Raw genomic sequence first — 12,044 nt, forward strand, 5'->3', positions numbered from 1 at the left:
GCCTCTTTCTCCGAGATGCCAGTGCTTGAGAGGAACACATGGGAGCAGTTTATCTTCACGATTTGTGGTAGGGATCCTTAGCAAGAGGCAGAGCTCTCTGGACTCCTTGGTAACCTCTGCTTCTTTTTTGGGCAGAGTTTGCATGATGGACTTCTAGAGAGGAGGGACAAGTACTATGTTGGTGATTGGGCGATGCATAGGGGGGAGCCATTGGCATTGTGGCAGGTACTATGATGTTTGACCACTCACCGATTGTTCTTTACCGCGAGCAACATTGTCGCATACTCCTTCATAAAGGGGTACGCATACTGTATGCTTTTTTTTGGGAGGAGGAGGTACTATAGGCGATCATAGAGATGTGACGGTAGAAGAGATCCCATCGAATGGAGGGTTGGGCCCTATGGACAACGAATGCAATTCAGAGCAGCGAGAGGAGCTCTACTCTCAAGCTCTTTGCCAGTGTTACCTCCTTCAAGTGCGTCAAAGAGCATTGAGCCAAGATGAGGCTTCCATTGAGCGTCTAAGGGAGTAGGACTCAAGCTCTCAGTGGCTTGTGGATTGGCTCAAGCGCACGCGACTCGCCCTTCAAGACATAGAGTTCCATCGTGCAGAGCTCTCTTATCACTCATCCAAGGCTAGATGGGTAGAGGATGACCAGGCAGTTTTTCTAGACCACCAGGTGTTGGTCAACAGGGACACAGTTGCAGAGATGTGAGCGGATAGATGCGCTTTGATCCTCATGAGATTTTAGAGACGACTACAAACTTCTATCAGAGCTTGTTTTAGTCCGAGGAGTCGTCTCCCCATGCACAGGTAGCCGTGACAGAGGAGTTCCAAGGCATTCATGACTAGGGGACAGCTCTAGGCTTTCGGTCAATTCCATGAGGGCATACAATGAGATATCTTGGCTACCATTACGTATAGACATTTTGAAAGAGTAGCAAATAGCCCCAGCTTCAGAGAGTGTGTGGCGCAAGCTCCTCTATCGGAGCTTTGCCAAACGCTCCTTTGCAAGCAGGGCCTTGGTGGGTGGCCAACTAGGTCTTCCTTGCCACAACGTGGTACATAGCCTCTTGTTGGTGCTTTCATAGGGGATGCACGGGTCAGCTTAGGCACTTGGTACGCAACTTTTTATGGGCAGGCTTCGATGGTATAGGAAACGATAGTGATCCTGCCATCGGCGTAGGGAGGGTTGGGAATCATCAACCCGGAGATGCAGAGTAGGGCCCTGCTAAGCAAGCCAGTGGTCCCAGGCTTAGAACCCTGGAAGCTCCTGCTTCGCCAGAGGCTTCTTCATGACACACCTCGTACAGGAGGATAGTGGCAACAATCTCACAGGTGGATCTTTTCAGAGTCTCGCTCATAGGGAAGGGCTCCCCCTTGATCAGGATTCTCCATAGGGTTTGGCAGCGTCTGTCTCAGGGACTCCTGCAGGCTAGGCCCTACATGTCTTGAGGAGTTTGAGCAGCAGCCACTTATTTGGCATCCAAAGTTTTGGGAACTTGAGAATCACATGTTGGGGCAACGGACCCACAACTAGTCACCAGTGGGACAGTGGTCCAACGATGTCATTTGGGGCTTGGAGACGTCTCCCTTGGAGGCAAAGGCACAAATGCAGGCACTTTCGCATATGAGGCAAGTGCATCGAGGGAGGGCTGGCATCTTCGAGAGGTTCAATGGGACCCGGGTGAGTTGTTCTGGCTTGCTTGAGTAGGGCACTCCAACATGTGGAGGAGGTGCGCTTCTTCTCATAAACCACCCTCATTGGCCGACGTCTTCAACTGGAGGTAGCAACATGAATCCCCTGGAGGGAGCGGCATTGCGTAAAGCAAGAGGTTCCTAGGGAGGTCATCTCATCTGTCACGTATCTGGACCAACCTTAGAGCACTGAAGATTTCTTACTTCTTTTGGATGGTCGTGCATTAAGGTCTGCCCATCGGCCCCTAGCTGGAGCAAATGACGGTGGATGGTATCTGCCATTGCTATGCAGACAAAGTGTTGGAGACGATTCCCCACTGTCTATGGGGATGTCTAGCAACGCAAAGGATCTGGTGAACGGCACCTCATGATTGTGGCCAGTACACAGTGGATGCAGTGGGATTTCACTTGGGGGATGGTACATGGCTTATAGAGGGGGGCCATGCATTATCGAGTGATCCAGTGTCTCTAGCCTACCGCATTCAAGTCCAGAATGTGGCTAGGATTGAGGCATATGATGCGGTGCCTCCTTCCCACGTGTGCCCTGTGCCCTCACCAGAGGATAGTATGTGGGAGATGGTGTCCAGCATTATTCTTGGAATATGTGGGTTTGCCCGATGCAATATGGTGATGGGAGGCCTCAGGTTTCCTTGACAGCCACTCGTCGCCATTTGGTGGGACATTATCTACACCGTGCACACCATTTGGGAGCGTGAGATACCGGGTTCTAGAGCGATCGCTGAAAGGCGGGAACGTTACAAGGCTTGGCTTGTAGTCATCTTCTATATCGTCACCGTGAGAGGTATTCGCTAGATACATAGTCGACCACCTTGGTTGTTAGCCCTTGTGACGAGGGCGTGATTTCTGGCGCATGCATGTTGGCTACATGTAAGCAGGACCCTCGAAAAACAAAGAGCGTGGTCAAGGGTTGCTTGATGTGCTAGAACCCTTAGAAATTGTGCCTTGGTTTGGACCAGTTAGAGGGAAAAATACCCTTAGTTTTGAAGTTGGTCCTTGGTGGGGTTTAAAAAGGTCCCACTAGAGGGGGCCTAGGGGCAAATGAAAGCCCTTAGGGGAAACTTAAGACATGGGCTGCCACGTGGCATGCCCATACAAGTCCCTTTTGGAAAGGATATCCACAGAAGCAGCTGGTTGGCTGACGGGTGCACGGAAAGACCTTGGAGTAGAGGAAGAAGGGGACGGAGAAAAAGACAGTGTGCAGTCGGATCATCACGAGGGCGGTGGATCACGGGTATAGAAGAAGCTCGGGGGTTGTGGCTATGCAAGGGAGCTTCCTGCGCAGCTCTTGCAACAATGACGTACGGGCACGGAGCGTGGACGAAGCGGGCTGTGTACGGGCGTTGGCTGATGTGGCCTTCCCAAGGTCACAAAAACCATACAAAATCCTTGGTAGAAAGGTATGGAAGGCTTTTGGGATGCTGTCCGTACGGGACTGTATGGACGGCCGTCCTGTCAATTCTCCTACGTGCAAGTTGTCGTACACAGCAGCAGTGCCCGTACGGATGCAAAGCTGGCAAGGCAGTCCTTATGTTGTACGGTAAGGGTATGTGGAGACATTATCGCTGTCCATTTGTTGGAGCTTGTGACAAGCTGAGTTTAGTCACCTTTTGCTTGACCATCGACTCTGTGCTTACGCTCAAAAGGTTGCTCCATAAAGGGCGCTCCCATCCCTTCTCGTGATTGCCCGTGAGAATTGGGCTGCGTTTTTTAAGAGACTTGCTTGGCAGGACAATTACGATGAATGCTTGCAGAGGTTGTTCGTGCTTCGTGGGCAGTTCAGTTATGCTTACACCTGTTGTTTGGGTATCCAGTGAGTCACGGGCACTTGTGATTTGTCTGGGGAGCATGTGGCCTTGTGTGGGCTGCTAGTAAACGCTCTCGGGTTAAATGCAGGTGTTGCACTGAGAATGGATGCCTATGGTCACATGGGTGTGAGAGCAGAGCCCCACATGGCTAATGTGTTGTGATATTGATGCCTGCCGAGTAAGGGGAGGGCACTGAATGCAAGCAGGTTCAAATTCATTGTGTATCCTATTTTCTGGGTTTGGCAAGGAACATGTTTTGTGTGGGAAAATGGTTTTGGTTTCTCAAGGAGATGGATCACATGCAGGCAGTGGTTGCTAGGCAGACGGCACATCTTTGGTACAGCCTCATTGCTGAGTAGGCAGGGGTTGGGAATCCATGCTTGGAATGGGAAGTATCCCTAGAACCCCGAGAGGGATGGTACAGGTGTGACTGCCATAGTGTTTGCTGTATTGTGATGCTAGATCTCTTTTGGGTAACAAGTTATCATATCAGGATATGTGCGACCCATAGGGTGAGAGACTATTGGTCATGGCAGTCCTTGGACAGTGGAGAAAGCTCCTGTATGCTTTCTCCCTCTGCTTTGAGCAGATGGATGACTAGTTGGGCACTAGTGACAGCTGTGGGGAACTGAGTGGCTGAGTGGGCTGCTAGTAACAGTTCCGGGCTGTGTGCAAGCTTCCTGGACTAGAGATGGAGACCTACTACCAGGAATAGTGAGAGCGGTGAACAGGGAGGGCTATGTATGGAATGCTCTAGTTGTAAGGAGTGTATCCTTGATGTAGCCTGTATTTCAGGGCCTCTTAATTAATTAAAGAAATACTGAAAGGGGCGCCTGATTCGTGTTGGGTTCAAGCTGCCAGATTAGCCAATTGGTAACCTTTCCAACTTGAAAGTATTGAATGGCCAATTCACTTTGATGGTGCAGATACCTGATTGAATCCTTTCAATCTTTCACCAATTCTGGTTGACTCCTACCGTGCTCTTTTCCCTTAAGGATAAAATGAAGAGATGCATGGACAGGTATTCTATGTACATGTCTACAGTTACCTGGACACATAATGATACAAGCACACATAGACCATGAAGTGAGAGAATTGATGATGGCAATTGCCACTGCTGAAGGATGACAGTGTCGTCTGTTGTAAGTATCAAATCTTCTCTTTCGGTATACAGCTTTGTTGAAGCCAATAGAGAGCAAGGAAAAAATGTTGAATGTTTGAAGTTCCACAGATAATAAAGTGTTTAATACCAATTTATGCAATCCATGATTATGGGCTTTGATTTTGAAAAGCTAGCAGACTCTTTCGACAGAGTATTTAGAATTGATGGTGTGTCCAATCTCCAGTATGCAGCAATTTTCAAGGTCATGAACTGTCATGAAGTTCCCATTCCTGAATCTTTATCGCTGGTAGGAAAGGACTTCGTGAGTCTGTGTCTCCAGAGGGATCCTGCCGATCGCCCTTCTGCAACAATGCTGTTAGAGCATCCATTTGTGCAGATTCCAAATGGCAAGACTGAATCAGTTTTACAAACTTCCAGCAATACACATTCTCAGGTAGTAATTCTAGGTTGTGATTAGGCATGCACAAAATTATATTAGTCCTTGTGTAACAGCAAGAAACATTTCTCTATTTTTTACTTTGGTATGTTCAATGCTAACTCTAGTGTATTCAATTTCTTCAAGGGTGTGGAGGAGAGGATTATAGCCCAACAGCTGGAAACTTTTATAAGTGGTTTGCAGACGAGCATTGCAGGAGTAGAAAAAAATTCAAGGTTGGTTTACCTTCAAAATACAGCAGGGTTCTTGGCATTTTTTCCTCAACATGTGAGAAATTTTGTATGAATGACAAGTTGCATGCTGTCCTGTCTGTATCCTTTTTTTTTTTTGGGGGGGGGGGGGATAGCTTTGAGAGGTATACTGTACCCTTTCTAAAGACTTCAATTGTCATTATGGGTATACTTAAATGTTTCTAATTTTCCATCCAGAAATATGATCAGTTTATGAAGTATGATAGTTGATAGCTGACTGCAGTGGGCCTGCTTATGCTGAAGCTTCGTCGTCTCTAAGACCCAAGTATCGTTGCTCCAGTGATCCTGTGTCACCTCAAGCATCACATCAAACAGAGAGTGGATTGCGATCCTCAAGGTCAGCTGTTGTTCTTACTGGGTATGCTACACCTACTCCTGGCATTCAAAGGGGTAGACAAATAGCAGGGTATGGACTCCATACACATCAAGCTGAAAGTCTATCTAGAAATACTACTAGATCATCAAATGTGAGGCTCAGAAGTCCTGCTGAACTTCATGTGGCAGTAGGTCGTGATCCCAGAAGTGATTCTCAATGGGGACCACCATTGAGTGGGAGTCCTGCACAGCAAGGTCAGGTGTCCCCTAGGAATCTTTTTTTTCATTCAGTGCATGGTAGATCCCCCTTTGACAGTGAAGAATTGTCAAGAGGATATCCCGTGAGCCCCCAGGACTTGGATAAGCACCTCACACAAACCCTCCTTGGAAGACCACCTCGATTTTCAAGGATTTATGGGGACGGTTTGTCCGTAAATTGCACCATCATAGACAAGCTATAACTCAGCTTATTGCAGCAAGCTTCCCGCTGGCTCTTTAGATGGCTTAAGATTTGACACTTGGATTGTTTCCGGCAAGGCCTTTCCCACGTGCACCTCACACTAACTCAAGCATACATCCATTCTGGCGACATGTCAAGTGCCCAACCTTGCCTTTGCACTCAAATTGTTTTTGGGAACATGAACTCATTGGGCTGCCTGAAGTATTATGGCCTTGTAATGGAGTATAAATATTATGTTGAAGCCATCTATTATCATGGATGGCACGCACATGACAGGAACAAAGCATAAGCAATCCAACCCCTAGCGTAGTCTTCTTGATGGGCATCAGGGACATAAGTTAAAGCTCTGTCCCGATTGAGCACCTGTTTCCAAGAATGAAAAGAGAAGATCTGGGGTCTTATGGTATTTACGCCACTTGCCTCTGCCCCATTAACTTGCTTGATTTTCGACTGGTAAAAACAGCTGGCAAAATGATCGGTACAGGGATTTTTTCATTGGTAAGTGGTCAAAGCTGTGAGCAGGGATCAGAATAAAAGATTCTTTCACTCTTTTCATGAATTCCATGCAATTTGAGCCCGAGCTCCTTGAAAAGATTGAAGTATAGTATGGATGAATTCTGGAAACTAAGGGTCACCTGCTGAGGCCCTGACTTTTAACGTGCAAGTCAAAGAGCTATCTGATGTATGAAGGTGAAGTTGGTACAAACTATTTCCTTTAGTGTGTTTAGACTTTCACACCTTGCACATGTCAGTAAATTTTTTATTTTTATACAGGCTACCAGTTCCAGTACATACATACATATAAGACCCTCTATTTTGCACATGTCCAAGGCTCCTTTGCTATCTATGCCTAATTGCCCTGCAATGTATCTCACTACCACCCCACAATGTTGTTACTATGCACCCTACACCTTGATGTGACAGAGAGCTTAGCCATAGTCTAATGGAATTGCTTTAGTCTCTTGTGCACTAAACTTGTTAGTGCATTTCAATGCAACTGAATGTGGAAAAGGGTTAGGGAAATTGCATAAGCAAAGTGCTACCATTGTATTTGAATGCACTTCAATGTAGCAAAAGGGACTAATTACTGACATTGGTGTTTTAAACTTTACACATACACAAAGCAAGTTTTTTAAGTATTCCAAAAATTTCTTTTGTGATAATCTCTCTTTCTTGTGCCCTCCAAAAGAAATTCTCTTTCACAATATTGCCTGTCATGGGTAGACCTAACTCATGAAAATAGCTTATGGAAATGTCTATGATGTGGGTAATAAGTTGGAATTTTTTGTCCCTATCTTGCAGCGTGTGACGAGTTGACCTCAACTCTTCCCATTTATGAATCTCTAAATAGGATCTCTTAAGAGCTGCATAGCATGTAATTAATAAATGCTACACGTAGATAAACACTAAAAGCACATTTGTTTTTATTCAGTTGAATATAAATGTTATTATATCCATGGCAAATTGATATATGCACATTACCCAAGATTTGCAATATGCATTGAATGAAATATTCATAACAATATGTAAAGTATGATGCTTTAAATTTTCCAAAATCACGTGAAGGCCCACAACTAGTATCAGATCTGTGATTGAAACTAACATCTCAATAAATATATTTTCATTACTAAATTTATATTTGCAAATTAATTAATCCCATAGAGACTGCAATTTAGCATTCTAGTCTTTACTCGCAATTTAGCATTCTAGTTTTTACTTTAAAGATTTTTTAATATAATATCATGGCAAGTTAACATGATGTGGATGACACATGCTCTATAGAACTACAAAATAAACCCATGAAATGAAATCTAATAATTTTGCTTTTAAGCCTAACAAATAGCATATATTCTAACAATTTAGTAGCTACTAACTATATTGTCAAGTGTTGCAATTTGACTGTGCATTAAATTGTGTGCGTAGATTGTCATAATAAATCACCTCTTAAAATCTTACAATCATCACAATAATGTATAATTAATGGTTAGAAATATTTGCAAATATTCATGTAATTGTTTCAAGGATTACCTTGATATTCCTAAGAAAGAAAAAAACTCTTTAGGAAAAAATGTTATAGAAATTCTTGATCTTAAAAGTTAGGGCTTACAAAGCAAATAATGCACTGGAATCTTAAGAACGAATATGAGTATAGATAGCTATTTGTAGCCTTTGATATTTTAAGTGCCCTTTCAATAAAGGTATAGGAACAATTTTTAAAACTTGGAAAACTTTCATGATTTTGGCACCATTCTCTTTGATCGATATATGTAATTTTGGGAGTGTCTTTTCGATATGAATTGATGAGCTGAGTTATAGGATTTGTCAAAATTATACAAGAAATTATAGGATTTGTCAATGGGAGAGATTGTTCGAGGAACTTGTATTTATGAGAGAGAGAGAGAGAGAGAGAGAGAGAGAGAGTATTCCACTAATTTATACATGATTTTTTAGTGAATTTATTAATAAATATTTATTTATATATAGATATTTTAAAGACTAATTTTAAAGTTTGGAAATTCATCACTATGAGAGAGAGAGAGAGAAATCTTTAAAGTTTCCTCATGAGGAGTGTTTAACTCTCTCCCTCTTCGTCCACACTTTTATTGCCACTATTATTCTCTACAAGCCCTAAGCTTTCTTGAGCCTTTGAGATAACTATTTTTTGAATCTTTAGATTTTCTCTTCCTTGGTGTCCAACTCAAAATAATGCTTCCAACATGCACGAAATGTTGAGGGTCAATTTCATCTTACCTCCAATGCTTCTTCTTTCTTGTGACAGGGGCCCAATATTGAATCTTAACTCTTAAACAGTTTAGTGAGTGTTTATACATATCAACGTCTAAAACTGCAACCCCCAACCATACTGGATATATTGTATCACTTGGTCGTACAAGAACAAAATTGTCTTTTGTGTTGTCAACTTTCAGTTTGAATTCCTCCCTTGGCATATGGTGCGGTGGTCCACAGTAGTGTCCTTTTTTGTCCTCTATTCTATGTGGCTCTTCATCTTTATGCAATGGAATTATCCCTTGAACACATACTTTTAGGTGAAAAGTCATACAAGAAAGCACTCTCTTGCACATTTGCAGTATTCAAGTCAACAATCATGTTCTCCTAGAATCAATGACGGGCTAAATCCAATGTACATATGATGCGTCATCTCCTTTACTTTTCACAAAGCTTTTCCACCAATTCACAAAGTTATTTAAGCCTTGCATGACCTGGATTCATAAATGGGGACAACCTTAGGAACCCCTTGATGAATCATTAGCATCCCGTTATCATCATGCTTCCATAGTTCAATTCCATGTTCAGGCAACCATACGTATAGACTTGGGTCACATGGTACCATCTTTGAAATCCATGTTGGAGAAAAGAAGAATCGAACTTCATGTACCAAGATTGAGATGCTTGCTTTAAACCACTCAATTGATTTGGGGTGTGTCTTGTACTGCATCAATTGAATGTCCTCGTTCATGTAAAATCTAAATTGCAACGGCTTGGAATGACCTTCTAGTCTGTCTACACCTTTGTGTAAGTAGCCTTTCAAATACTCTTTGAAATTTGGCGCCGCCTTCATAAGAAAAGGTGTTGGATTTATGCTAGTGCACTCCTTGAAGCTTCTCATCAAGTGAGGGAAGGTGAATGTCTGACTTATTCTGAGCTTCTCAGAAAGTCGACTAAACAATGCATCGATATTCTCATGTGTATGTCCCACCATAAGTAGTTGCACCATCTCAAAAACTCCTTTTGCCACCAGCAAAGATGAATATGCAAATACATACCGATCCTTATTCTTTTACTCACAATTATCCAATTTGAAGGAATAATATCTTTGGCAACATCTTGAATGTGTCCTTGTTTGTAGCATCGTTTGTTTGTATGGCCTCATTCACTTCAAAGACCAATCACATGGGGGGTCTAAAGAATTTATGGTCACTATCTTCGTATCCCCACTCATCTTGGATCAGTACCTGGCAGAGTTATGCATTGTCGTAGACCGGTATGGTCCAAGAGTATTTGCTGCACTTCTGGAGGCTTTCCTTGTTTGTACAAGACATTTTTTTTGTAGCATCTTCTGCAATACATAACAAATTATCATCTTCTATTTTTTTTCCTTCCTATGATGATTTAGTGTCGTTCTAGACATCAAGCATTGGAAAACATTGTGTGATATCTGAGGAGTGCCACTATCATATATCAAATCACCATGCATGTGACTATCTGTTCTCCCAAGTTTCTAAGACATTTAGATAAGAACCAATTCTAAAATTGGGATCGCTGGGCCATAATCCCACTCCCAAGTGTCCATAAGCATTTAGTCCATGACCATGCATGAGCATGCCTATCAATGATATTGGAAGGGACAACACTTGGTTGAGCGATTTAGGAACTAGAGTTACTCGTGGTATGCATGTATAGATTTGTAGGATAGAGCTTCCAAGTACAACCTTCAAGCACAGTAAACATTTTTACAAGTCATTTGCTGCAACATATGTGTCCTCCTCAGTATGCGCACCTTTGCACGCTCCTCTTGGTTCTTCGTTATTCTAGTTTCAACTTTGAGAATGTGCCGGTTTGAGAGAGACTAACCATTTTGAATGTTGTACTCTACAATCGAGAAAAAGTAGACAGTGAAAGTCCTTTATATTCCAAAGAACTAAGAGATGCATTAACTAAATGTAAGATATCTATTAAGAAAACGTGGGATAGAGCCACGTGTCACCACCGAGAGGCACTGGGTATGGGGGTCCCACACCCCGCCCATAGCCATGCAAAGCCTCTCCCACAAGGCCGGTAGGATTATGGGAGAGGGGCTCATCATGTTGATATATCCAAGGATCCACAGGAGTTCTTTTTGCATATGGGATTTCTCCCTTACATAATCCATGTGTCAACTGCACACAAGGGACATCACTACCCCTCTTTAACCCACATTTGTTCCAAGGTACCACACAAGAGGGTTAGGACCATACCAAGGCCATAGGCCCATATTTCCAACAATATCCACTTGTTTATACATTGTTGAGATGACTTCCTATGTCTTATGAGTTCCATGTATATAAGTCCTAGATTTATGAGGCATTTTAAAGTCCTTGATCCTTCAATGTACCTTCTTCTATATGTATAAAATGTAGTTTTTATAATCCCATGTATAGTGTACCACATTGTGTTGCAAACTTTTCTTCCATCGAAGTTAAAACACTCACCATCTTCTTCCATCGTACATGTTGCGAAAAGTCCAAGGGCACTTTGCATAATGAAAGACCATTAATTTCCTGACCGTTGGCTGTTACTAAATGCCGTAGTTGGGGTTGGAGATCATTCATCTCGCTTTTATCATTCTTCCCATCAAAGTGGTATAGAGATGTGTACCCTCAGTAGCACTAATTTTGAAACTTGAGACTCAAACCTAAGATTGAGCATTATGGTAAGGCCTATTATTAAAAAAGAAAAACAAAGGCACCCTACCCGCACCCCGGCCTTCCTCCAGAACACACACACACACACACACACTATATATATATATGTATATATACTGTGGTGGCGAGGGCATGGAAGGTGTCACAAAGGGTCGGTGTTCATTGGTAGAGCACTTCGAGAGTGTGGTTTGATCGCTCAAGCTGTGAAGCCTAGAGGCAATCTACCAAAGTCATGTCTCTGGCAACCCCTCCCCTCCCCAAAACACACACACATATTTTTTGGTGAAATCCAAACATACACACACACATGTACATACATACATACATACATACATATATAACATACACATTTTTTGGTGAAATCCAAACATACACACACATGCATGCATACATGCATACATACATATATAGATATATTTGTGTGCGTGAGAGAGAGAGAATTTTTCACATCTTGCAATCACTCTAATTTTTAGAATTTGAGATTCCCTACGCCACCAAAATTATGAATGTAC

At 42.9% G+C, this 12,044-nt stretch overlaps 1 protein-coding gene across 2 annotated transcripts in view; it reads left to right on the forward strand.

The window, feature by feature from the left end:
- LOC147905112 (uncharacterized) overlaps positions 1-7,180 on the forward strand; it is an 87,287-nt gene extending 80,107 nt beyond the window's left edge. For both annotated transcript variants that reach the window (XM_087390220.1, XM_087390224.1), the window contains exons 10-12: positions 4,871-5,080; positions 5,210-5,298; positions 5,558-7,180. In XM_087390220.1, coding sequence (XP_087246346.1) covers positions 4,871-5,080; positions 5,210-5,298; positions 5,558-6,110 — 852 coding nt within the window. In that variant the 3' untranslated portion in view covers positions 6,111-7,180. The remainder of the gene's footprint in view (positions 1-4,870; positions 5,081-5,209; positions 5,299-5,557) is intronic.
- Positions 7,181-12,044: the final 4,864 nt, after the last annotated feature.

The sequence above is a fragment of the Dipteris shenzhenensis genome, chromosome 2, assembly GCF_047967505.1.
Source record: "Dipteris shenzhenensis isolate YYH24624 ecotype China chromosome 2, Dip_SZ_1.0, whole genome shotgun sequence".
In the NCBI taxonomy this organism is placed as follows: domain Eukaryota; kingdom Viridiplantae; phylum Streptophyta; class Polypodiopsida; order Gleicheniales; family Dipteridaceae; genus Dipteris; species Dipteris shenzhenensis.